Raw genomic sequence first — 26,498 nt, 5'->3', positions numbered from 1 at the left:
ACAGTGCATCTCTGTGGGAGGAAAGGAGCGTACTTTTCATACTGACCCGCTTTTTCAGCTGCTTTCTGAAATACAGCTTGGAGAAATCCCTGCTTTCGTGAGCATTGCTCTCACTTGCTTCCATAACCTCTGCTCCAGCCTTATTCAAAACCACGGAACTTTTAAGAAAAGCAGAGGTTAGAAACACACCAAAAGACCTCAGCTTCAGGGCATATTTCCCCCTGGCACTAATAAATAAGACGGCGACCCCCACCCGCCCGATTTTGAGATGAGGCAGAAGGGCTCCGGGAAGCTCAAGGCGCGACTTCCGTGTTCGCGGGAACCGCCCCCTTTTCCAGAAACCCAACTCCGACACGGAGGGATATTACCGTTACCCCCACGAGGAACTCTTCCCGAGAGGGAAAAACCTTTTCGGTTGACCGAACCGACGCAATGCTGAGGCCAAAAGAGAGCGGAATAGAGGCCCCAACAACAGCGGCCGGGGGCAAAGCGCTCCCCGTCACGTCTGAACGCTCTAACCTCGAGCGCCCGCGCTGGCTCGGGGCCCCGACTCGCGGTTAGCGCGCTTAAGAGGCGTGAGGCGAAGAAGCGAGCGTTTCTGCTCGTGGCCGCCGTCGCGGCTGTTTCAAAACTGAGGCGGGTGCTGCGCGCCAGGAGCCGAGCCAAGGGGGCGGGGCCTCGTGTGTGAACTGAGGGAGCCGCGGCGGCGGCGGCGGGTGAAGTTAGCAGATTTATTTTCATTTCCCCCCTTCTCTCTCTTATTTTTGCGGCCGTCCTGTCAGGAGTCCCCCTAACCCCCGGCTCCGCGCGGCTGTCTGACAGGGGGCTGGAAGCCGCTCCTGCCGCCTCCTCGCTTTCCCATTAGCAGCTCCCGCCCACCAGCCCACCGGGCCGGGGCCTGACGGACCGACTGACAGACCCGCTTCTCCTTTCTTTCCGGGCTGGTGGGGAAGCGGCGCCCCTCGCGCGGCACCTCGCGCGGCCCCGCGCCTCAGTTGCCAGGTCGGTCTGCCGGCAGCTCCCGCCTCCCCTCCTCCGGAGCTTCCCATGCAGGGGGCTGACGAAGAGGAGCCGCCAAGCGCCAGGTAAGGGACATGCGGCGCCTGCCAGAAGCAACAGGCTGTGCGGGGTCGGGGAGACGGTTCCTTCGCAGAAGTTTATTGGAACCGAGAGAGAGAGCAGAGCTTTGGGCTTCGAGAGTGGGGCGGGGACGCCGCCTGTCAAGTGGAAACTCAAAAAAAAAATAATCAGGGTTTTTTGTTGTTTTTGCTCAGCTTGAGCTGAGGGAACTTCTCTGGCACTGGAAAGACCAAAACAAAAGCAGCAACCCGCCCAGAGCGTTTCCAGAAGCGGCGCCCCCCCCCCCAGGCGACGTCGTGTTCTCGGAAACCCCCAATCATGTGCCGAGGACGGGAGGTTTAAAAGATTCACCCTGGCAAGGGGAGCTCCTCCTCCCCCCCCCCACCAACCCCTCTAGCTTTTTTATTGTGAATGCAGAAAACGCCCGTTATGGGCTGAAGAGAGGGAGGCTATATAGTATCTGGCGATCGCCAAATGGTTTGGCTAAGTGACAGAGCTGGGCATCTTCCTGCTTGGAGATTGCGGGGGGGGGGGTTACCTCCATCAGGAATTGCTCCGCGTGCCGGCAAATTCCTGACGAGTTATCCCCATTAGTCACCAGCTGTAGGATGATAAGAAGCGTCCTTCCCCCCCCCCTTTACTTCTGATAAAAGTAGGCTGTTGTCCACGAAGGCTCTCGCAGTACATCAGATGAGTTTATTTTTAACAGGCGCTCCTGCAGGTTTGCCTAGTTTACCCTCTCGTCTGCTCCTTGATGAGTTATAGAAGTGTAGAGTTGGACGGGACCCCTGAGGGTCATCTAGTCCAGCCCTCTGCAACGCAGGAATCTCAACTGTCACACATGAGAGATGGCCATCCAGCCGCTGCTTGAAAATCTCCAAGGAGAGTCCACCACCTCTTGCTATTTTACTATTTTGCACTGGCTAAGCATGTCAGATTAAAAAAAAAAAGAACTTCAGTAATGGCGCAGCTGAAAGCTTAGTACAGGAATGGGGGAAAATAGGGGCTGGTTGACATGAAGAATGTCTTCATGTGATCCAGTTCCATGATCATTATGACAGCATGAATATGACAGACTGAGAGACATGTTGACATGTTGATAGGCTACGTTGTGGTATAGGTATAGAGCTTCATGTCAACCGTTGTGGTTCCCAGAACAAGTAACAAGGCTTCAGATTTGCATGTACTTGGTCATGCAACATCACAGCTGCGGAATGCATAGTGTGAAGTAGCAGAGATGGGGAATCTGTTGGACTGCAACTCCCATCATCCCTGACCTTTGGCCATACTGGCTAGGACTGATGGGAACTGAAGTCTAACGGCATCTGAAGGGCCAGAGGTTCCCCATCCCTGCATTAGAAGCAGCCTTAAAGAAATATATCTTTTATGTTAGTGGTTTTTAAAATTAAATGGTGTAAAATTTCAGCGCAACAATTCTATGATTCTGTGAAATTCTCTTAAAAAATAAGATCCAAATTGGCTTGCTATCTGACTTTCAAAAGAACTTACTTAATTAAGCATTTTTCTTAACCTGCCTTAGAAATATTTGAAAAGTGACAGTAAAGTACATTTCACACTTCCTAAAGACTCAATTGATTTATGGTACCTTGTCTTATATCGGAAGAATAGAAATTGGACCTTCAGATGGTGAAATCAAGCGGGCTGTTCCTGCAAGTTAGTTTGTATTGGCATGCACTTTCACTTGAAAGCAGATTGAAAGTTTACATCGATACTTAAATGATACAGCTCTGTCATCTTTTTAAGATGACACAAGATGTAGTGACTTATGGTAGGTGTGGCAGACATATACTTGCAATATTTTGTTGATGAGCATCTTATTATCTAATAAAGTGGATCTGTAGTGACATGTCTTGGTTCAAGACTTCTAAACTGAACTGCCATGTCTTGAATACTGAAATAATATGTTTCAATATTCCTATCTGTTGTTGCTAATATATGCAAATATTAAAGGGAGGATCTAAATCTTGAGTGCAGTGAGACTCTGGGACAGCACATATACTAAAATAGTTGAACTTCTACTATATCCGGACCTCCCCTGTTTTAATCAGGACTGCAAAGTTTAAGCCCTCAACAGCCATAATCACTAGGAAAATAACCTCCCCTTCAACATTTACCTTAGAAAAAAGCTGCTATTGGTACCATTGAAAATCACACCAGTGCTTAGTATTAATCTTGCTGAGAAACACTGATGATTCTGCACACTCCACATTTAATTTAATGTGCAGTTAGGCCCAGAGAAACAAAGTACTAACATTCTCAAGTACATGCTGAGAAATGCAGAAATGCAAAACATGTTTTTAAGAAAACCTAAAGAGGGGAAGAAAATAGCCCAATGAGGACTGAACATGCTTAGTGACCTTCAGGAGCCCTTTAAATCTTACAGTATCCTGGTGTAGGAAGTGGTTCCCTGGCTGCCTGGCACCCTGAACATGGGTGTTTCTGTTGAGGTGAGGAGGATATATTGAAACAATTTGTTGCAGGACTCACTTGGGAGAACATTGTAGGAGCTTCATAATGGTGACCTGAAGTGTCTAGCTGCTTCTTTTATTATAGCTTAGAAACCAGTATGCCTAGAAGAAATGCATGCCAGGTAAAAAACAAAACAAAAAAACTAAAAGGTTTTATGACACCTTCAAGAATAGCAGGTTTATGGTAGCATAAGGTTTCATGGAACAGAGCCAGCCTCAGATGCCTAAAGTGTTCCCCTCAATTGACAGGCATCACCAGTTATTGTTGTTGTGAATACCAGCTGACTTTATCCTTAAGATTGGCAGAATGGGGCATTGCTTGTAATCCTTATGAGGATTTGTTGTGATGAGGGGACTTGCAGAAGACCTCTGTAGTGGGGCCTCAGTTCTTGAACCGTCTCACTCTGGAGTTCCATCTTTTCCCTTTGCTGTAGGGATTCTAAAAACATCAACTAAAGATGTTTCTGTTTACCCAGGCTTTTCCCATCTTACATGGTAATAACTGTGTTTTTAATTACTGTTACCTTATGAATATTTTGATTTTGTATTTGTAATGCTGTAATCATGTTGCTAATCCTTTGTTTGTGTATTGCCCTGGGCTCTGGTCAAAGAACAGTGATTCATAAATACAATAAATAATAATAATAATAATAATAATAATAATAATGGTGAACACAGTCTTATATACTTCTTCAGGTTTGCACAAAAATGTCACACAGGTGATGCCTATTGCATTTCCTGTCCTTTTGGCAGCACTTTTATGGTTAGCACTTTGTGTAAATGATTGAAGTGGATTCTAGTCCAGAAACGCTTATGCCACAGTAAGGGAGAAATCCAAAACCAAGATCTGCTGGGATGAGTGGAGTTTGGAATAGGTGGATCTCTGGTTGTCGCTCATCAGCTGGACACCTCAGCTCAGCTGGACACCTCAACTCCACCATCCTGGCTCACCTGAAGCTGACTGAGCCAAGGCCAGGATAGGTCCTGAGGAAGTGGTGTTCTGGGGCCTTGGCAGGGTTGGGACAGGGTATAGGAACACTTACCCCTATTCCAAACTCAGTTCAGCAACCCAGCAGAATTTACACTGGCAGAAAGGGTGGTGTAAGTCAAACTCTGTTTTAAACACTTGTTTTCCCTCTGCCAGGCTTAGATCATTTTAAAATAATGATTTATTAAATTGATATCCTGCCATTATTCACAAAGTATCCCAGCTGCTAAATAGGGATAAGTTGCACTAATATAATTTACCCCAGGGTAATTTACACTGGCTTCTTATAGTCTGGATTGCTTTGTTCATCTGTTAGTTTTTAATGTGCTATAATACATCACCAGATTTTATATAAAAGTAGAGGATTTAATAGTACTCTGGCACCACCTGGTTGCTTCCAAAAGCCCTAGGTTTAGGTGCAGTCTTGGCAAGAGGATTGATGTCTTGACTATCTAAACTGATAGCTGATGCCTTGCTTCAACTTTATTCTTCTTTTGAATGCATTTGTACAATTGTGCATGACAGACCCAAGTGTGGTGGGTTGTTGTGAGCTATGAACACCCAGTAAGCTTCTACTACAGAGTCTCATTACCCTATTCTGCAAACATTTATCTATATCATATCATCACAGATAGTCCTTTGACTCTTTGGGAGTATATACGGTAGTTTTGGAAGTTTCAACATTCTCCATGTTGGATTAGGGCCAATAGGGAGATAATTACTTAGAAAATAAGGGCAATTTTTCTGAGAGAAATGTGTGTTTTTTGTGGTTGGAGTTTTGAAACAGCTTCCAATTAGTAGTTTATGTATCTGTCACTCACATGAGGGGTTTTAAACATTATTACATATGTCTTTCAGGGCAGAGGCCTGGCTCACACATCATGCTAAGCCTAAAACAAATCTTGTATTTTTGATCATTTTGATACATGGCCTGATAGCTTCTGGACTGTATTATTGTAATGTACTCTACATGGTGTATTCAGCCTTTGAAGTGTATTCAGAAACTTAAGTTGATCTAGAATGGAGTAACTAGGTTGTTAACTGCAGTTGGCTACATGGCAGAAAGCACATCTCATCTGTGCTCCCACCCACTGTTTAGGCAGAACTCAGTGTACTGGTTTGGACTTGAAAGTCCTAAACGTTTTGAGATCAGGAAGATATCTTGATCAAACTTTGGCACATGCAACCACTATTCTCTGCCTTGCATTTTGTTATTTTGTACATCATTTTTAACAGGATCTGAGCATGTAACATGTAGTTGGAATGTCTAGGCTTCTGTAAACTGCTTATTTAAATATATTGGAGTTGGGAAAAGACCACTAAGTTGGTCAGAACACTTGATTATTAAGTTGTTATCTTTGGGAAAAGTTCTTGAGGATGGTTGATGTTGTTTTTAGGGCTATTTATTCCTAGTAGTAGTGATATTGCAAGAAGCAGACCTAAAATCTCAGTTCTGCAAATCTAAAAGTATTTAGCTAACATACAGTGATGTAGAATTGGGGACCTATGAGAGCCAGTGTGGTGTAGTGGTTGAGAGCGGTAGTCTTGTAATCTGGGGAACCGGGTTCTCGTCTCCGCTCCTCCACATGCAGCTGCTGGGTGACCTTGGGCCAGTCACACTTCTTTGAAGTCTCTCAGCCCCACTCACCTCACAGAGTGTTTGTTGTGGGGGAGGAAGGGAAAGGAGAATGTTAGCCGCTTTGAGACTCCTTAAAGGGAGTGAAAGGCGGGATATCAAATCCAAACTCTTCTTCTATGTATCAATTATTGACTTTTAAGGGTTTAAAGCAATGGGATATCCATACTTGGTACTGTACATCTTCCCTTTGTGTGTAGGTACTTCTGCATCCAGCTGGTATGATGGATTTTGTTTTAAGTATGAGGGATACTGTGCATTACCTTTCTTTATGTGAAAAATAATTGGGCAGAAATCCTTAGGATTCAGTCCAGGGAATAAGCACCATTGAACCCAGTGACATTTTTTTCTGAGTAGACCTGTATGGGATTGCACTGTAAAATTCTAGCTCCAGCTATTGAACTTTTTAATAATATTCCCTACAATTGTGTTATATTACAGAGGAGACCACATAGGTACTTCAGGAAGGGGGGGGGATGAAATGGAATTGCCTTCCTCCCCACAAAAAAGTGTACTGTATATCCCTCTGTCCGCAATAGCAAAAGTTTCCATTTAAAATATCAATTTTCAGTGCTGTATTCCTAAAGTACGATTGACAATCAAGAACTCTCCTTGCAGATTCTTAGCTTGTTAGGTGTAATTACACATAAGTCACCCAACAGCCAGGACCCTCCCATTTATCACATGCTTGTGTGTTCAGATGTGTGTTTGCATACATACATAAGGAGGAAAGCCAGAGTCTGAGGATGTATTTGGTGGTGTTACTGCAGATGATGTTGGTGTGCTGACTAATCTATACCTGCTGGGACATGTTCATGAAATTATTTTTGCAAGTGGCTTCAAAGCAGATGCCCTATATTACTTGGGTGTAGCCCATCATTTGATTCTGTGGTTGTATTTTTCCCTCCTGTTTTCCAGAATAATATAAACAAAAGAACTAGTCAAGCAATGAGATGTATATGTGCTTTATTTGGAACTAGAGTAAGTTTCATGTACAAAGTGAGTAAAATAGAAACATACTTAGTTACATCAATTGCTGATGGATTGTGCATTGGATTTCCCCTTGCATAATTGGACTTCAGTTCCATCTCCCTCCCCACCCCACCAAGTTGCTTCCTGCATGTCCCCCATATCTGCTCTCACCAACACTCCTGCCCTATCTTCTTGCATGTATTTCCCTGTATGCTTAGCCCCCGATCCTCCCTACATGGCATGAGTAATGCCTGCAGGGGTCTTTTACTCATGTTCACTTTAATGGATGCAGAACCCTCTGTGTTATCAGAGGCCCTGATAAAGGAGGGTCCCCAAACACAGAGAGGAAAAGCTCTCCTTTCTGTTTATGAACCTTCTGTAGAACCTTCTGGGCTACTTACATGGGTAGTGGCTTTGGAAGAACAGACGTTTTAACAAAAGGGAATGTGTGCATAAGGGCCAAGCAGGTCAGGAAACAGCTGGTTCAGTGCTAATGATGGAATCTGTTAGTATCAATGGAATACTTGCATGAAAAATAGCTGTGTCTTAACATTTTGTGGGAAATACAGTTAATGGCTTTCCTCATAATCTTTTCTAGATGCATAGTGTTTAATTCACTAGCACAAGACACGGGCCTGTAGTGTTTAGGGTTGCCACTTGACATTGTCAACCCCTCTGCAGGTTTTCTGCTCCGTGTCTTGTTCCTCTTCTTCTTTCACTATTTCTGTTGTGGGTGTCCTAGGGTGTTGTTTATTTTTGTATTCAATTTATAGCAGTCCTTATTCATTTATATTGCTTTCTACAATATTTTGGCTTCATTTTTTTCTGATAACACACAAGTGTATCTTTCCATTCTTGACATCACTGCCTTTTGCTAATATACTTGCTTGCATCAGTGCTCTGATGGTGTTTCCTGCTTGGCAGGGGGTTGGACTCGATGGCCCTTGTGGTCTCTTCCAACTCTATGATTCTATGATTCTATGGTTGTGTTCTCATGGATGTCTTTTTAAAAATGAAATTTATACAAAACTGAAATTTCTTATGACATCACAGTTCCACTTCTGTCCCTTTTAACCTTTTATTTTTGTGGGGGAGTTGTGTAAAGAAATCCCCATTTGTTTGGAAGTTTAATTCTGATGTTTCTTTTCATCCTTTTCTTTTCCTTTTCCTTTTCACTTCTCACTCTTGCATATCTTTGAGCTTTGGGGGTATCAGTTGAAAATAAAAGACAGACTGGTTGATTATCGCCCACTGTCTGCACTTCATTATTGCAGTGCCCTTTTATATAGGCTTATCATTTCTTATCTTCAGCTGCTTTCCTTTCTTAAATTTTGCTGCTCACATTGGTTTTTATTAGGTCTAATTTTTATCCAGGTATCTCTTCTTTTTTCCTGAATTGGGCTTAGTTTCCATGTAGACATCAATTTTGCTAGCTTATTTACATATCTTTATTATAATCATTCTTATTTATCTGGTCACTTTATATTCCCTGTCTCTTTTTGCCTTATAGCATGCTTTACTTATAGTATGCTTTTTTCCTTGTGGTATTCCTTATCTTTGGAGTGCATCATCTCCTGATACTAGAACATAATCCTCAGTTTTGATTTTCCAGTATGGTTTAAAGGTATGTTTTTGTTTTTAAATATAACTTGTTAGATAAGGTTCTTCCATGTCCCTTTGCCTTTACTATTATTATTACAGTATATGCATTTGATTGTAGGTCAGGGGATGGGCCTGTCTCTATTTTCATTTGTTATGCTATTTTGTTTTATTCTGAAAGCACTTAAGAAAGTATTATTCCAGGAAAAGCAAAGGAGCAGAGTCAATAAAGAAGTGGAAACCTTTCATTGCTGATGCAACTTATTGGCAAATTCTGTGACTCTCTTGAAAGCAACTTCTAGTTTGCATTGTAACTTGTGTGTCTCTTGGTGGGCTGTGGAAATTGCCTGGGCTGAGTTCAGGCTTTATTCATAACCAACAAGCCACCTTTGTATTGGAGCCCTCATTCATTGTATTTTGGCAGTAATTGTGGTCGGTAATATTTTATGGTAGCTTCTAAATCTACTTACAATTTTATTTGAAAGACCTAGTAATGAGGGTGAATATTGCTGGCACATTTACAGTGCTAAAACTTAATGTTAGAAATTGAATATTATATTATAGTAATGAGCTAGCTCTGAATGCTGCTTTTCAAGCACTTCTGCTTTGCATAGCCTGTGGGCATAATCCTACTGACACCAACTGTCTTGGCACACACTCAGAGATAAAAACAAAAGGCAAATTGTGTTAGCTGTTTTGAGGAGGGGATAGTTGACAAAACAAGGCCTAACATTCAGTTGACTTATTTATTATACAACTAAAACTCTGCTTGTTTCTCATTTCCACCTCAATCATTCATGACAAATATACCTTACCCCAACTTTTTGCATAGTAGAAAAATCAGATTCCCCTGTTGGGGGCTTGCAGTTGCAACAAACATTAATGGGTATCAGATTTGTTGTTTTGCATCTTTTGCATTGTTCTTTGCTCCTGGTTGCTGCTGAGCTGCTGCCAGAGTTCAGAAGCTAATTAAGAATATTGGGGAGGATAGAACAGTATCACAGTAGCATTGACAGTAATCTCATTGCAATGCTGTGTGTGTGTGTGTGTGTGTGTGTGTGTGTGTGTGATTCTTTGAAGTGGCTTGAAAATGAAGTATGCAGAAGTAAGTGTCCACCAGCTTCAGGACTCTCCCCCCCACTGTAGTTGACTCTGATGCTTGCCAGGCTGCTAGCAAATGGAGAAGAAAGAAAGTGTATCTGAACAGGGGTGCTCTTAGTTCTACCGTATTTGTGGCAATCCATTGCCTACCTTTTAACTGCTACTGATAGGGAAAGCAATCTTGTTCACTTGCACTGAGGAGACAATAGTAAAAATTTCATAGATATGTGGAAGTGTTCATGTGTAAATTGCTTTCTTTAATTGCTCAATCCAGGCTTGTATTTTTTTTAAGGGCAATGAACACTAGTAGACCTGCCATTCTTATAAGCAGCCCTACAGTGATAAGCCAGTGTGCCCAAAGAGAGACGGAAGAAAACACAACATGGTAAGGCAACCTTTTTTCTTGGATTGTTGCATTTCTCATGAGAGAAAGAATATACATGAGGCAAACAGATACCTGTACTGTACTGTAGTTTTGAAGTAAGGAGGACAAAGGAAGAACATGATATGCAGCCTTCATTTTGAATGGAAAGAATACAATGTTTACATTTGTGTCTTCAGTTTAGTAACCCTAGGCTAGTTTCTACAAAGAATAACATAAGAGGGTCTTGTAGGGGTACAATGGATTCAGGCCATTTCAGATGTTCTGATGATGTGTTTGTACGTCACATTTCAGATACGCAATGGGAGGGGGTTCCCACCCTGCATATAGGAAACTACTATAGCAGGGACTGGACTGGGATAGAAGTCCCCACCCCCCTTGCTAGTTTACTGTTAGCATAATATAAGCCTGGTGCATGCAATCACTTATTCCTCTTTAAGCTGTATTCCAAGTGGCATAGGCGCCGACTCCATGGGGCCTGAGGGGGCCTGAGCCCCCTCAAAAATTCGTTGGGGGGGCTCTGCCCCCCCAATAATCTCGGGCGCCCCTCCAGCAGAGCGCCACCGCCGCCCCTCCCCCAGCCCAAAATGCACAGGGTCGGGCTGCATGCCTCCTGCCCTCCCTCCCGAGCAAAAGCTCCACCCAATTTCCTTCGGAGCTGATTAATAGGCGCAGCACGCTCTCCCCTATTCGCTCACGAGGAGGCGGCGCCACTTTATCTGCATATTCATGAGCTTATTTATTATTCATGAGCTTTCCCGGGCCCCCCCAATATTTTTTATAAGTCCGCGCCCCTGCCAAGTGGACTTTTGTCTGTGTAGTAACTTTATACAAGGCCAGTCACTTCCTGAAGTGAGCCTTCTGAGCATGTTATACAGGCATTCTACTCATTCGTGACTCTGTAGGGAAATAAATAAATAAATAAATAAATAAATAAATAAATAGAATCATACCAGGAAATGGTGGGGGAGAGCTGGATACTCCTCATGGCTTGTGGGAACACCCTCCCCAGAGCCCGAAGAGGATGTCAGTGAGGGCAGAGGAAGTCCCAAAGAGATTAGGGCTTTGTTTAGGCTGCGCAGCCTCCCTGCCTAACACCTGGTGCACAGGGTAGCACAGCAGCAGCAGCCTCTTTCCTGCATATCCTCAAGCCTCCAGCTGGTCCCGGAGTTTCAACTCTCAATATTTTGATTTGGATTAGAGATAGGGAGGGGAAAATAGGTATTTAGAGGCTTTTTGGTGGGTGTCTCCTGCTTTACATGATTTCACTTACCGTATGTGTGTGAGGGCCTGGCACGTAACCCTCGCATAAGTGGGGGGATCCCAATCTCAATGGAGCATAGAACACATGTAGAGCCCCTCTTCAGTATTGGTAAATAAGTGTTCTTGGACAAACCTCAGAAGTCTGTACAAATTGGAATGACTTGAGTGATATTCAAGCTTTCAGTGACTGCTAGGTATGTTATTCACGTCATCACTGATTTTCTGTTTATCATGTATTAGACCAAGGTAGGATTAGGAGTGCAGCTGTAGCGAGTTTCAACAAGCAAGGGTCAAATCGTTATAGGGCAGAATGGTGACTAAAGCTGTACCTTTTTAATTCCCCTCTCCCTCATTTGAAGCAGTGCTAGGCAGGGTAATTATCTACTGTATTTGCCCACTGCTACTTTTCAGGAAAACTGGGACCCTTCATTCTGTTACTTTTTATGTTTTGAGAGCACATTGTGGACCTAGAATCTGGAAGGAGGGAGATTAAATTCTTACCTTCTGTATGTAATAGCTGATTACAGAACTGGTTTAGAAACGAAAAGCTATTTTTAATGTAAAAAACACCCATTGGCCTTGAATTTGTATCATTTCTTACTGTATTATCCCACATTTTATAGTGAGCAAAGACAGAATTCCAGTCTGTTTAGTTTTTGTCCCATTTACAAGATGATAGTATTCCAAGTGGAACTGGCTCTGTTTATATGTTCAAGACAGACTGGAGTCATGAACCAGGAGTTTTCTTTGATATTTGTGGAGATGGATCTAAAAGAGAAACTATGCCATAGTTTTCTCCACTATGCATTATCCAGTACACTTCTAAGATCCATTTCTCAAACACATTAAATGAACACATAACAAGTAATTTTTTGTTCTTTTTAAAAAGTATTTTAAGCAGTTTTTATGGCTTGTTTGTAAATTATGTTGAGAGTTACAGTATGTAAGAGTTGATTTATAAATTAATAAATAACCACAAGTAGAAGTTAAAAAACACAGGTCTCAGTACCATAGGCGCCGACTCCATGGGGCCTGAGGGGGCCCGAGCCCCCTCAAAAATTCGTTTGGGGGGGCTCTGCCCCCCCAATAATCTCGGGCGCCCCTCCAGCAGAGCGCCGCCGCCGGTTGAGTCCCTGTCTATCCTGCGTTCGGAATGGGCGCAATACAACTTCCAAGGTGCACCGCACGAGCGGCGCCCCAAGGGCATGGCGGGCGTCGTAGTTCTTCATCCGCAAGGCGATCGCACGCCTTTAAGAGCGTGTTGTTGCGCAAAGTTGTTGGGCGACGAGCGGCGCCTTCCGGCGATATCCGTGAACTGTCGCTGGAATCAACAGAAAGGCTCGATAGATTCATTGCGGCGACAGTTGCATGCTGGGAATCGTTCCTTTCTGGAACTACGGGCGCAATTCACTTGGCAAAACCAGAGAGTTCCTGCTGCTACACAGACTGCGCCTGTTGCACGCGTGTCCTTTGTGCAAAAACGCCACATATTATACTTCCTGCATTTCGGCCCCAGTGATCAAATGCTTACATTTTCCTCCCCTCTCTTCTGCCCCCGCCTCCTCCCCACCTGCTCCCTCGCCAGCCAGCCAGCCAGCCGCGCGCCCTAGCCGGAGAGCCCCGGCCGTCCCCGTCGCGCAATCGGCTGGATCTCCCTTCAGCAGGCCGTGCTCACAACTCGGCCCAGGGACCCCCCAGCAGTGGATCTCCGGCCCAGCTGAAGAATCCGGCAACAAGCCCCCTCCTCCCCAATCGCTCCACCGAAATACGCTCCAAAACCCCCCAGATAGGCCGCCGGCCGCCAAGTCTCGTGGCGCCCTGAGCGAGGGTCTCTCCCCAACACCGCCACCTCGAACTGCGTTCTCCCGGCTACCCGAGCGAATCAGCGGCAGGACCCCGGTATGGGCCCCCCCAATATTTTTTATAAGTCGGCGCCCCTGCTCAGTACAGATCTTTGGGGACCCCCACTTAGATTTCTCCTACCAGCATGAACAATGGTCAGTGAAGATGGGAGTTGCAGTCCAGCAATCACTGGAGGACTACAGACATTTAAACTCCTGTTTAACACTTTCATGCTCAAATCAACTTAAGGTTTGTTCGGATGGCCACCAAAACATTAATGGCAGGATTTTTCTTTCTCTGCCACTATCATATTGTCAAGTGATATTGTGTTGTGCTGATTGATTTCATATTTAACTCTCCTCAATTGATGTTGATTTGTGTGTGTGATTTCTGAAGCTTATAATGAAGAAGTAATGAGAGAGTATTCTTTTCATGCCTTATGGATGTTACATTAAGTACTGTATAGCAAAGCAGTAATGTTCACCAAATTTAAAATCTTCTGTTCTGGAACACTGTGGAATTTCACATTTAATACCTTGCTGTACATGTTGTGTCCCTAACAGCAGTAAATTTAAGTTCTTATAATAGAAACAATTGCATGGGATTCTAAAGCTCTTGGAAGCTGTTGTTGCAAGAAAATGGGCAAAGAGCCTGTTAAGTTGAGGATTCACTTGGAGAACATGAGTCACATAGCGTAACAGTTCTGGTACTGCACGCCCAGAAATGACTGCAAAACATTGTTTTTTAATGGTTAACATGATGGCAGTCCAGAAGGTGATCTCAGTCTCTCATATATGCTCTCAGAAAAATAGGCCTTATGACAAAAGGAAAAGAGGTTCCAGAAGCAAATAAAAATTCACATGAACCTCAGGCTTAAGTGGAAAAATACTCAGAACAGACTAACACGATAAAAACATCATGGGGATAAAGATTCACAGAAAGCAGTTTATTTGACATTAGCTCATTACCTCTGATGTTTGATGCAGTTACCACGATCCAGGTGCATGGAAATAAGTTGTAGTTTTTGATTAATCCCTTGCAGAACTAGCATTTAAAGAATAATTTACAGGACATTTTGAGCAGCCCAAAGGGACTGCTTGGTCTACTGCACATTTTTGCCTCAAAAATGCTTTTGTGCATCAGAACCATAGGAGCTAACTCCTAGGGGCTGTGGGGGTTTCAGCCCACACAATAATATATTTGAGGGGGCTGCCTCCCAAAGTTGATGGGCATTCCCATTCAAATGCTGTGTGTGCCCTTGTCATGCGATCAGGTATGCAGGGCGGGGCTTACCTGGGCCCCACAATATTTTATTCAAGTTAACACCCCTGATCAAAACATAAGTGTATCTAAAACAGCATGTGCATTCTACAGTGGTTAGCCAGTTGACTATGGGAAGCCCACATATGTGGTGTGAAGGCAACATCCCTTTCCTTTTGCTTCTTAGCAGTGGCTATTCAGTGACTTCTGAACATGGAGGGTACTTGTTAGGGCCAGGTTACCTAAAATATCATCTTGAGACCTTGAGATCTTGGGCTGGCAGAACAGTATGCTAAATGCAACCACTCCATAGATTCATATGATGCTGGCAATATTATTTTTATTATTTCCCACAATGTAGTATTTGCACTGTGCATTACAGAATGGGAAACAGTACTGTATAGTATAAAGCCGTAGCCTTGTATGGGGAAGCTGCTTAACATGTTCTTTATGTTCCCTAATTTGAGCAAAGTGCTGCACACAGTATATAAATTTACATGTGTTTGACACTTCAAAAGATCAGTTCCAAAGTTAATGGCTTCACTGCGGTGAAACCGTGATTGAGAATTCAGTTTGCTTTCTGTTCTGGCTCTCTCTACTTCCTCTTTTTGTTGTGGCACAGTTTTTAGCTATGTGGATTTTAAAGTATTGCACAAAAACTCTGAAACCAAGTAAGGGAGTTGCCATTTCCATCAGGAATTGCCAAAAATTTGCAGAAGTACAAGAGAAACAATATTCCACAGAACAACTTTTGGGAAATTCTTGGCAGAAGTAATAGTATAGCCATTACATTTAAGAAGATGTCTGGTGCAGCTTAACTCATTCTTTTCTACTTTGTCTCCCCTTGTTGGATTGTTTATCAAATAATTTCTCAGCTGACTCTGCCTAGGAGGCATCTTGAGATGTGGCTTCAGTCATGTTTCATAAAATAGTAAGGTTGGAACTTAGATCATCCAACCCTCATCTAAGGATAGGACTGCAAAATGAGGATGGGTGATGTTACAGGAGTAGCTAACCTGTGGCCCTCCAGATGTTGTTGGGCTCCAATTCCCATCAGCCCTGGCCAGTCTGGCCACTATTCAGGGATGATGGGAGTTCTAGTCTGGGGCGGGAGGGTCACAGATTGGCCACCCATGATTTAAATATAGGCCAGCTAGCTAACAGCAGGTTGATAGTGGGACAGGGCAGACACGGACACTATGTCAGGGGTAGCAAACCACATGGGCCAGCTTTGACAGGTGAGTGGGACAACCCATCTGTCAACCACACTGCATCATTATGAGATCACATGATTGATAGGTGGGCTGTTCAACCCACCTGTCCCATTCACCCATGGAACCACAGCACAAGGGCTGTTGCCAGCCCTCCCTGTGCTATTCCTTTCTACCTCCAGTATAGCTATGGAGCAGAGCTTCAGACAAGTGTGGATGGAGTGGTTGGTAACAGTTTCCAACTCCTTACTTGTGCTTTCCCTTCTGCCTTTAACATCAAATTGGCCCACAGCCATTAGATAATGACAGTGGTTATTTAAGTATACATCAAGGAATATTTAGAGGTGGTCTTGCAACCAAGTGGTGAAATATAACTTGTATTACATTGACAAAGTGCATTGTTCAATGCATTTGTTTGTATAGTTTTAACAATGAGCTTGACTCTAACATCAAAAAATGTTTTTGGGAAAATGTGGGGAAGCAATGGATGTGACTGACTAAATTGACATTGTCTTGTATGGTTGTAGATATTCAGGTGCAGAGAATAGTAACTAGGATCAAAGTCTTCTCCCCAAAAAAGTATTCTGAGATAGAGAATTAGTCTGGATTGTTCCAAAACACACATATCTGTGGTTTTCTGTTCTGTGAAAAGAAAGATGCTTTGTGTACTCAGAAATGCTTCATTGGCTAGAAAGAGTGTTTTGCTTCTCAAATAAAACTTCCTTGTATGTTGCAGAGATGCTGAATTGTGATCCACATCGAGAGTTTGAGTGGGATCATATATTTAATTTATGTTATGTCTAGAAGATTCATTCAAAAATTGTTTTGAAACACTTTGCAGGATTTTCCTCTCCACCAGAGTTGTGCTTAATATTTATAGACACTAGATTTCATAGAAACACAGAATTGTAGAGTTGAAAAGGACTTTGAGGGGTCATCTAGTCCAACCCCCTGCAGTGCAGGAATCTTAACTAAATCATACATGACAGATAGTCATCCAATCTCTGCTTAAAAAAAAATCTCCAAAGAAGGAAAGTCCACCACCTCCTGTCTGTTCCATGGTCGAACAGCTTTTATCATTAAAGTTCTTAGTGATGTTTAGTTGAAATCTATCTTGTAAGTTTAATCAGTTAGTTTGGGTCCTTTGCCTCTGGAGCAAAACAAGGTTGTTCCATCCTCCATTTGACAGCCTTTTAGATATTTGAAGATGTCTATCATATTTCCGAAGTCTCCTCTTTACCAGGCTAGACATACCCAATTCCCTCAACCATTCCTCATAAGGCTTGGTTTCCAGACACTTGATCATCTTGGTTGCCCTCTTCTGCACACATTCCAGCTTGTCAATATCCTTCTTAAATTTTGCTTCCCAGAACTGGACACAGGTGTGGTCTGACCAAGGCAGAATAGAGTGGTACTGTTACTTATTTGGACACTGTACTTATGTTGATGTAGCCTAGAATAGCATTAACTTATTTTGTTGCTGCACCACACTGTTGACTCATGTTAAGCTTGTCATTTACTAAGATCCCTAGATCCTTTTCACATGTACTACTGGCAATCCGGGTGCTCCCCATCTTCTATTTGTGCATCTGGTTCTTACTAAGTGTAGAACCTTACATTTGTCCCTATTCTCAACAAACAGATTTTTTTGATTAAGCTGTTCTTGCACAGTGTGTTCAGATGTGAAACATTTCTTCAAGGGAGACCATTCTTATCTGATTCCTGTGTAAAGTGGTGCTGTTCTACATTCTTTAACTATTATTTCTATAATGGGGATTTAACAACACTGAACAGCAGGGGGCAGACTTCACCAAGAATAGCTATTTGTTTTTCTCCTATCATTTCAACAATTGCCATAAAGGTGGATTAAGGTTTTGGATGGGCTTTATTTTCATCTTAAATTAAAACTGTATCTCAGAAAACACAGCTTCATTGATAAACAGTATATTTGTATATTTGCTTAATTAAACATTTATATGAATTTGTCCAAGATGTTTGCTATTAGTTCACTGGGTGAGCTCCCGTTGCTTGGTCCCTGCTCCTGCCAACCTAGCAGTTCGAAAGCACGTCAAAGTGCAAGTAGATAAATAGGTACCGCTCTGGCGGGAAGGTAAACAGCGTTTCCGTGCGCTGCTCTGGTTCGCCAGAAGCGGCTTAGTCATGCTGGCCACATGACCCGGAAGCTGTACGCCGGCTCCCTCAGCCAGTAAAGCGAGATGAGCACCGCAACCCCAGAATCAGCCACGACTGGACCTAATGGTCAGGGGCCCCTTTACCTTTACCCTATTTTTAAGGTGTATACTTTTATGTATTTATGTGTTAAGGGGCAGCTAAGTGATTTTGTATGTATACCCAGAGTTCATGCTTCCTTTGCTTAGTAGTATCTAAGAAGCCTGACTATATTTACCTGTTTTCTAATAAACATTGAAAGATGGCTTCTCAGCTTCAGCAGCATATTTCCTTTATTCTTCCCCTGAATAAATATTTAGGGGAGTCATTTAAACTTTAGCATGGATGTAGTAATTTCTTTGGTGGCTTATGGGTATTAAGTGCTAATTTTCAGATGATGTGATAGTGACAGCAACAGACATTTTATATCAAATAAATGTCCATTTGGGTGGTCTGTTATAGCATTCTGTGAAGTCAAAAGTATGATGATCTTCGTCCAGTGAATAAATATTCAGTTTTTGCTTGACACTGATACTCTGCAGTGAATATTATTCTTGTATCTTGCATCCTGATTCTGAGCACATTTACTTGTAAGTGAAACTCTTGGATTCCAATCAAGCTTAACCTCCTGTGTTTAGGATTATAGCTTCAATGCACTATACAGGCTTCCTCCACTTACACGCATTGCATTTGCTCGCAACAGTGTTAGTGTGCATTGCCATGAAATAAAAATATAATTTGAACCAGGAAATGGTAGAGAAATGGCACAAAAGGAGTGGTAGAGAGCTGAAGAGTAGGGGGCGGGGCGGGGCGGGGCGCAACCCCTCACTCATTCACCCTCCTTGGCTTCCTTCTTCCTGGCCAGCAAAGCCGTTGCATAGGGGGTGGGGGCAGTGCTCCATGCCTCTGCCTGCCTGCTTGCCCTTCGTTCATTCGTTCATGTCAGTTTTGTTCCTGGGGCAGGACTTGAGAGTCCCTCTGCCTTCTGATCATCATTACCCTCTTCCTTCCCACCCCGCAATCAGGCAGTAATATTATTGGGGTGGGGGTGGGGGAGAAACTAAGTAAAATTAAGTTGTATCCAGCAACTTCCTTTTTTAAAAAAATCCTTTTTATTTGGTTTTACAAATACAAAGTTATAGAAAAGAATCCAAATATATATCCATGTACAGAGATCCCTCCGAATCCTTATTATCCATGGTAATTGTTACACTACAAGTGAAATCAAAATCCTGCTAATGTTTCCCATTCTTTTATAAAGTTTTTCAGTCAGTTTTGCCATCTTGGCATAGTCCATCAGCTTGGTTTGCCACTCCTCTCTAGTAGGGACGTTGTCTTCTTTCCAGTTCTGGGCTCAGGTGGGATGAACGGGATCTGCCAAGAAAGAGATGCTTCCCAGTCTCTCTCAACAGCACCCTCCTCCCCACTTTTCACGTATGTGCATGGAGTCTGCAAATGTAATCCCAGTGTAATTGAGCAACGCCTGTATTTCATTTGTTTATCGAAGAGTTATTTTGTTTATGAATGAATGACACTGCACAAAATGCAACTCGGCCAGCTCAGGGCTGAGCTGATAGCATAGAATCACACTATGTAAAATGGCAAGTTTTCTTAAAAGATTGGTTGAAGAATTCTGGAAAGTTCACTACATGCATACATTTGCAATAAAACAGAAATTCCTGGGCACTCTGTGTTTCCAAGATAAGCAGAATTAAAACTGATTCATGATATACATGCTAGTTTGTGTTCCTGTCACTGCTAGTTATTGATAATAGTACAGTGCTAGGATTCCCGTTATAGCAAACTCTACAGAGTGAACTGTGTAAATTATGCTGGATTCTGTTCCTCCCCTCATCATCCACTGTCAAATTCATATTCTTTGTTTACTTTCCTTCTACTGCATGACTCAGATTTTAACAACCAAGCGCAAGTGAAAACATTGTTCTTTCATGTTCACGTTCTGGATTACATTTTTGAGAGAAGGCGAACTTGCTTTAATGTCTGCAAAACAAATTGTCCTCTAAACTGAATGTTTGTTTTCAAAAGCACGATCCTTTTTCCATTTTAAGATGGAAGAAAGCAAGTTATTAAAAAACAAAAATAAAGATCTCTGATCTCCTGCTTGCTCCTGACTGTGTATATTTTAAAGAGAATACTACATGGCTAGCTGTTCAGTGTTAGGAAGGGTGAGCAAACCAAAATGGGGATGTATTTAAATGTATAGCTAAAAACGGGACAAGTCACAGGAAAAACATAGTATGGTGTGTGTGTGTGTGTGTGTGTGTGTGTGTGTGTGTTTGCATGTGCACGTGCATGATGGGGATAGTGAAAACATGGATGAAAAATACAAAATAAACCACCATGTAATTTCAAACATGCTCTGGCATAAATAGCAGTAAATGGTTACGTCTGATGTAAATAGTTTCCACATGTTACAAGGAATTATCTAATGTTGGGTTTTGCAGACTTCTGAGCTACTGCTACACTGTAGAAATACAAGTAAGTCATTATGCTTTAATCGGTTTTGGAGTGATTGTATCAACTCTGTGTTTTAGTCTGAACACTTTTCATTCTAGGAAAACTAGAACACTAGACATTTTTCTTTGCTCTAAAGCAACTGTGGGGGTGGTAAATTGGTTTGAGGCTACACTGCTGAGTGGAGGTTGACTTCACCTGCTGCACCTCAGCAGCTTTTGGCTGTGGTGGGAAGGGTGTGTGTGTGATATATATATATAGATAGGTACTGTAGATTGGTAGATAGATAGCTATTGATATACCGTAGATGTAGATATATAGATACATATTCCATTAGTGCAGAGGGAAGGCTTTCCTGCACGCCAGCACTGTGGCCCCAATCCAGTTTGGGCCTGTCTGTAACTGCTTTTGTGCTCAGAAAGAAGTCGTCCAGATCCCCCATGTCACATTTTGTTTGGTTGTCATTGAGGAAGTATGTATGCATTACTGTTTACTTCAGCTCCACTGCGCTCCCACCACGGGTGTTTGACGATAATCACAATCCATACTTATCCTGTAGCTTCTTGAGAAAGACGCCTCAAATCAGCTGCCATCCGATTGGAAAATTCAAGTCGTGGTTAAGCTGAGGTATGTAAAGTTGAGATAGCCATTGCACATGCACAGGTGACATCTTCCTTGAGCAGGAGTAGTGCAGCGTTTGCAGGTGCAGGGAAACCCATCAGGTAATGTGCATCAGGTGAAGATACCCCCATCCTATGTCTAGTGTGTATGAGAAGTACAAATGTGACTTGAAACACCCTGCTGCATTTCAAACCGCTAATGTGTACATACTCTAAATATGATTATCTGGGCTGTATCATTTTACAGAGCTGGTGTGGAGTTTGTGGGACTGAATGCTCCTCCTGACAAAACAATTAAAATAAAATAAAAATCCCTCTGTATAGAAAACTACCATACCTGGGAGAAAGGGCTTAATAGAGCTGTCTTTCCGACTTGCTAGTTTTTTTAATGTGGTTTGTTTTTATTTTTTCTTTGTTTGCATGGAGGAGCATTAATAAATATCCTTCCGCCCCCCCCCAATCAAGTACACTCTAGAGCAGGGATGGGGAACCTGTGGGCCTCCAGATGTTGCTGAACTACATCTCCCATCATTCTTGACCATTGACTATAGGGTATGAAAATAACATGTTTCAGAAAATAACAATTATATTTTAAAAATCATGCAGTGTAGATTTCGATGAGGCTTGTGTGTGTTCTTCTCTTAGCTGACATTCTGAATGAAGAAGCTTCCCAGGGAATTTCATCAGGTATTACTCGGGTGTATTCAGTAGCTTTCTCTGTAGAAATTGCCATGACAACACTGATGCAAGAAATATTCCTACAGGAACCCAACTGTGACAACCAATAGCTTGAAAACATTTTCGTTTTGTTAGATCTTTCATTAGGTTAATAAAATGACCCTGCAGAGATAATGCAGCAAGTATTCAAAGTGCCTGTTTTACCAGGAAATGAAAATTAAATGTATATGCAGAATATTTTGCCAGAAAGCTCTTGAGTGAAATCTAAGCCTAAACATTAGTTTTTAAATCCAGTATTAAGAAAAGAATACAAAGCAAAAATACCAGGCTCTAGGTAAGCCGTACTGCCGAAGTATCTGAAATGGTTGGGCTATTTGGATTAACTCTGTGATAGTAAAAATTAGAGCTATTTCCCCTGCTTAGCACTGGCATGAAGGTGAAAGGCAGTACAGGTGGCCCTCATCATGCAGGATAGGCACCACACAGTTGGAGTTTAAAGTGGGCTCAGCTAAGAGGTCCATTTTTGGTAATTGTTGAATGATCGGATTGGAAAAATGAGTGGAGAAATGAACTAGTTGTTTCTTCTTGTTCAGCACAGGTCTCAGAACGTCAGAGTGAATGCAGACTGATTCTACCCATCCCTTTTGCCTGCTGTTGTTTTTTTGCCGGCTGATATCGAAAGTGATTTCAAAAGCTGATATCAAAACTTTCACAGGTGTTGTCTGTCCTGACTAGAATTTAATGTCCCCAAACTTCTTGGACAAAGATTCCCAAAGTGAGGTGGACAGCTCCTAGTACCAATAAATTAATGCCTTGGCAAACTTCCCAGCTGGTACAAGACTGAGCCTTGAATCAATGTCAGGTTCAGAAGGAGGCTGAGTTTAAGTCAGAGGGGAGATTCATTCCTGGGATTGGTGGTTAACCTTGGTAAAACAGAGCTACCTTTTATGGATTGGATAATCAGAATATGAGTGTATGCCTTTGAAGGATGATCAAGGTCAGGAAGTCCCTGGGCCTGACAGCAGCATAGCTAGCTGCTCGGGTGTCTGGGGTTGTGCAAATGCCCTGCACTCAGGGGTGGGGCAAGCCAGGGCAGAGCACGTTGCATGGAACCTCCATGGAGTGCGCAAGCCCCACGTTGCCGTTTTGGGCAGCGCGGAGCCTGCAGGTGCCTGAGCCACCGTGTCACTCCCCAGGAGAGACGTGTGGCTTAGGCGCGCTGCAGGCCAGGCCCGCGGTCATCTCACTCAGTGATGACACCCGGGGCAGCCCACACCCACCGCAGCCCCCTTCCTACGCCACCAGGGCCTGATTGCCTGCCAGATGGATTTGATCTTCTCAGTATACCATTGGCTACTGTGTTTATCTTTTGTGTGTGTGTGTGTGTGTGTGTGTGTGTGTGCACGCACACTACTAATGACTATGAGTCACTTCAAATCCAGAGTGACTCAAGAACAAAGAGTGTACTGATTATGGTTTCCATGCCCTGGGTACCTGTGTACCCATCCACTGATTAAAATAATTCAGTTGGACTTTATTCGCCCCCCTGCAAAACCTAAATATCATGTTTTTTGTATCAAAACTAAATAAAATCCACATAAATCTATTAAATGACATTCTTGGAAATATGATTGTTCTATCTCTCTTGAATGGAAGCACTTAAATTGCTTTTAGATAGTAGATCTAAATGATGTGTAATTCTTCCCTCCTCCACATACCCAAATGCAAGGTGTTGCAAACTACAAGATCAGTTTGACTCATAGTCATTTGGAAACTATGAGATGACTCTAGTGTGTTCCTAAACTAGCCAACAAATCGTGCCTTTCGGGATACTCTCACTAGATGAGCACTTGACTATGTTACCAAGTCTGCATGTGCCCATAATTGCACAATATACACTAACATGAGTGCTAGAATTATGGCAATAAATAAACCAGAAGTGTGGTCAAAGTATGTATTTGTTCAGATCCTTTTTTATCTGTTTCCTAAAACAATAAATTTGATTATTTTCTTTACAGAATGTGCCAAATTGAAAGAAAGTTTGACAGGTTGTTCTAGGTCAAGTTTACATTGCAAAAGTGCATGGTCTGCTCTTGGGAGTTGTCTATGGAAAAAGAGTGCTAGATTCTGGTAATTCTAGAAGTTAATTGGAGTTGTGTCCTCTTGATTCATGCTGATAACAAGAGAATTGGCTGTGGTAGGAAAACAAGCCCCCCAAGTATAAGTGTTTATTTTTCCTCCACATGTAATAGACCACAATAAGCTAATCATTCCCTGCTCCCACCCCCCAGCCCAGTGGGACATAGGTTGATTTCACAGGCTTCAACACTTTGTTAATTAGTAATTGTGGTCTGTGAATGTGGTGTTAAGATTGTTTCCATTTCCTGTGAAGGTGGTTTAGACAATGGAAACACAGTAACAGCAGAAGACAACTATCCTCATGATCTGTGAAGTGGTTTGCTCTGACTGGAACATCAAAGGAAATGTAGTGTGTTAAAACTGGCAAAAATAGAAATCAGAGTAGTAAGTCTGATCTCTAGAAAGATATCTCTGGCTAATTCCATATAGCCTAGAAAACATAGCTTGCATAATTTTTTCAGGTTTAATTAGGTCGTGAAGATAACCTATAAACAATTACATGTCCCACTGCAAGGCTCCAAGCTTTTGACTCAGATGTTTGGAAGAATGCACAGCTCAGTTTCACATGTGCAGGGTCCAGATGGCCAGTTTTCTTTCCATTCTCTCCTCCAAGTACAGTCATACCTTGGAAGTCGAACGGAAATGTTTGGAAACCAAAGTGTGGCTTCTGTTATTGGCTGAAGGAAGCTCCTGCAGCCAATCGGAAGCTGTGGAAGCCCTGTTGGACGTTCGGCTTCCAAAAATAGTTCACAAACCGGAGCAGTCACTTCTGGGTTTGCAGCATTCGGGAGCCAAAATGTTCGAGAACTAAGCTGTTCAAAAACCAAGGTATGGCTGTATTGAATTTCTTCAAAGTAGAGTTCTTGCAATTTTCAACCACTGGTATTCAGAGGTATACAGTGGAGATAGAACATAGCCATCATGGCTAGCAGCCATTGGTAGACTACGCATTCATATTACACCATTTTACCGTAATGAAAAGGAAATATCTCAGTATAGTTAGTTAAAAGAAGGTAATAGGAGACGAAAAGAGTTCATGTAAGAGAGGACTGGTTCTGTTGCTAAACCATTGTGCAGTGAGCTTTGGAGAGCCTCTGACTTGCACACATACCCTTCCTTCTTCAATGTGGCTGCGATAAAGAGTTTGGAACGTTTCCATCTCCATCCAGCCCAAACACTGAGATCTAGCTCTGAGGAACTTCTGGTGATTCCTTCATTGTGAGAGTTGAGGTTACAGGGAACCATGCAGAGGACCTTTTTGGTAGTTGTGCCCTCCCTGTGGAACGCCCTCCTATCAGATGTCAAACAGATAAACAGCTATGTGATTTCTAAAAGACATTTGAAGGCAGCCCTTGAAGGCAGTTCAGGGAAGTTTTTAATGTTTGATGTTTTATCGTGTTTTTACTATTTTTGTTGGGAGCCGTCCAGAGAAGCTGGGGCAACCCAGTCAAATGGGTGACAAGCAAGCAAGCAAGCAAGCAAGCAAGCAAGCAAGCAAGCAAGCAAATCCCTTTCTGCTTTAGATTACCTACAGATTACTGTGTTGTCTGATTCTGGACAAATGTGATCAATCATAAATATGGTTAGTTAAAATAATCCAACTTCAAACCATAGTTTATAATAATAATTTTCATTTTATTTTATTTTATTTCTACCCCACCCATCTGAACTTGGCTTGTTTCAACTAATTGAGGTTAATCTTAACCACACTTCGACCTGATTTGGATGACACAGGATGTTGCAGCAACTCTAAAACGGAAGTGGAAGCTTTTGATATACTCATTCTTATAATGCTAAACCAAGGTTTAGTGTTCCATTGCAAATCATGCCTGGGAAAAAGCACTGAGGTGTTGTTCTCCAGTCCATTTTGATAAGGGACTCTTGACAGCTAAAAATGCAGGAAACAAATGCTTTCTTTTGTTTCATCTTGCAGGCCTAAACAGCAGCAGCAGAACAACTTTTCCTTGTTTACTTCCACCAAAGGCTGGAATTTCAGAGGGGTAAGGGATTTTGTTTTAGATGATTGATTTGTGTTTGTATTTTCCTTTCTTACACTTATTTCCACCCACCAGAATGTAATTTACAATGCAAACTGAAGTATGATGAAGTACCGTATTTTTCGCACCATAGGGCACACCTGACCATAGGGCGCACCTAGTTTTTAGAGGAGGAAAACACACACAAAAATATTTTGAATCAAATGTTGCACTAAACTATTTAAAGCAGCAAAGCGGGCGGCTCGTGTCCGCTTTGCTGCTTTAAATCGAGCCTCAGAGGAGGGTAGGAACGGGAACCATGGCTTATCTAAGTCCAGTTAATAATGCTGAGCCTGACTTATGGCCATCGAGATTAGCCTGGCCATCTCAGTGGAAATCTGGGGAGGCTGAGGTGGACTTTCCAGTGGTCAAAGTGTGGTTGTGTCTTCCTGCCTGGCATCTATTTCCTGCCCTCTTTCCCCCCTGCACCCCCGCACCCTGCTTCGAGGGAAGGAAGCGGAGACATGGATCCTCTTCTCGTAACTGCAGTGGATTCCCTCCACTTTGAAGCAGGAAAGTGGGAGAGGAGCTGCTTACACGAGTGTAAGCTGCTCCCCT

At 42.7% G+C, this 26,498-nt stretch overlaps 1 protein-coding gene and 1 long non-coding RNA gene across 6 annotated transcripts in view; both read left to right on the top strand.

Annotated features, from left to right (window-relative positions):
* The first annotated feature begins 947 nt into the window (after positions 1-947).
* Positions 948-26,498, top strand: part of ARHGEF3 (Rho guanine nucleotide exchange factor 3) — a 103,753-nt gene continuing 78,202 nt past the window's right edge. Inside the window, exons 1-3 of one of the 5 annotated variants that reach the window (XM_083489342.1) lie at positions 964-1,085; positions 10,158-10,250; positions 25,838-25,904. In XM_083489342.1, coding sequence (XP_083345468.1) covers positions 1,048-1,085; positions 10,158-10,250; positions 25,838-25,904 — 198 coding nt within the window. In that variant the 5' untranslated portion in view covers positions 964-1,047. Of the gene's footprint in view, positions 1,086-10,157; positions 10,251-15,997; positions 16,048-24,233; positions 24,251-25,837; positions 25,905-26,498 lie in introns of those variants that run through there. The other 4 variants (XM_083489344.1, XM_083489350.1, XM_083489345.1 and 1 more) reach the window with 4 other exon arrangements.
* Positions 20,640-23,839, top strand: LOC310700259. The gene is made up of 3 exons (XR_014522542.1): positions 20,640-21,094; positions 21,733-21,774; positions 23,784-23,839. It is a non-coding gene; the product is annotated as an uncharacterized lncRNA (long non-coding RNA).

Source organism: Podarcis liolepis, assembly GCF_965112155.1.
Source record: "Podarcis liolepis genome assembly, chromosome: 2".
In the NCBI taxonomy this organism is placed as follows: domain Eukaryota; kingdom Metazoa; phylum Chordata; class Lepidosauria; order Squamata; family Lacertidae; genus Podarcis; species Podarcis liolepis.
Note: the sequence above shows the minus strand (reverse complement) of the source record. Positions and strands in the feature narration are given on the sequence as shown.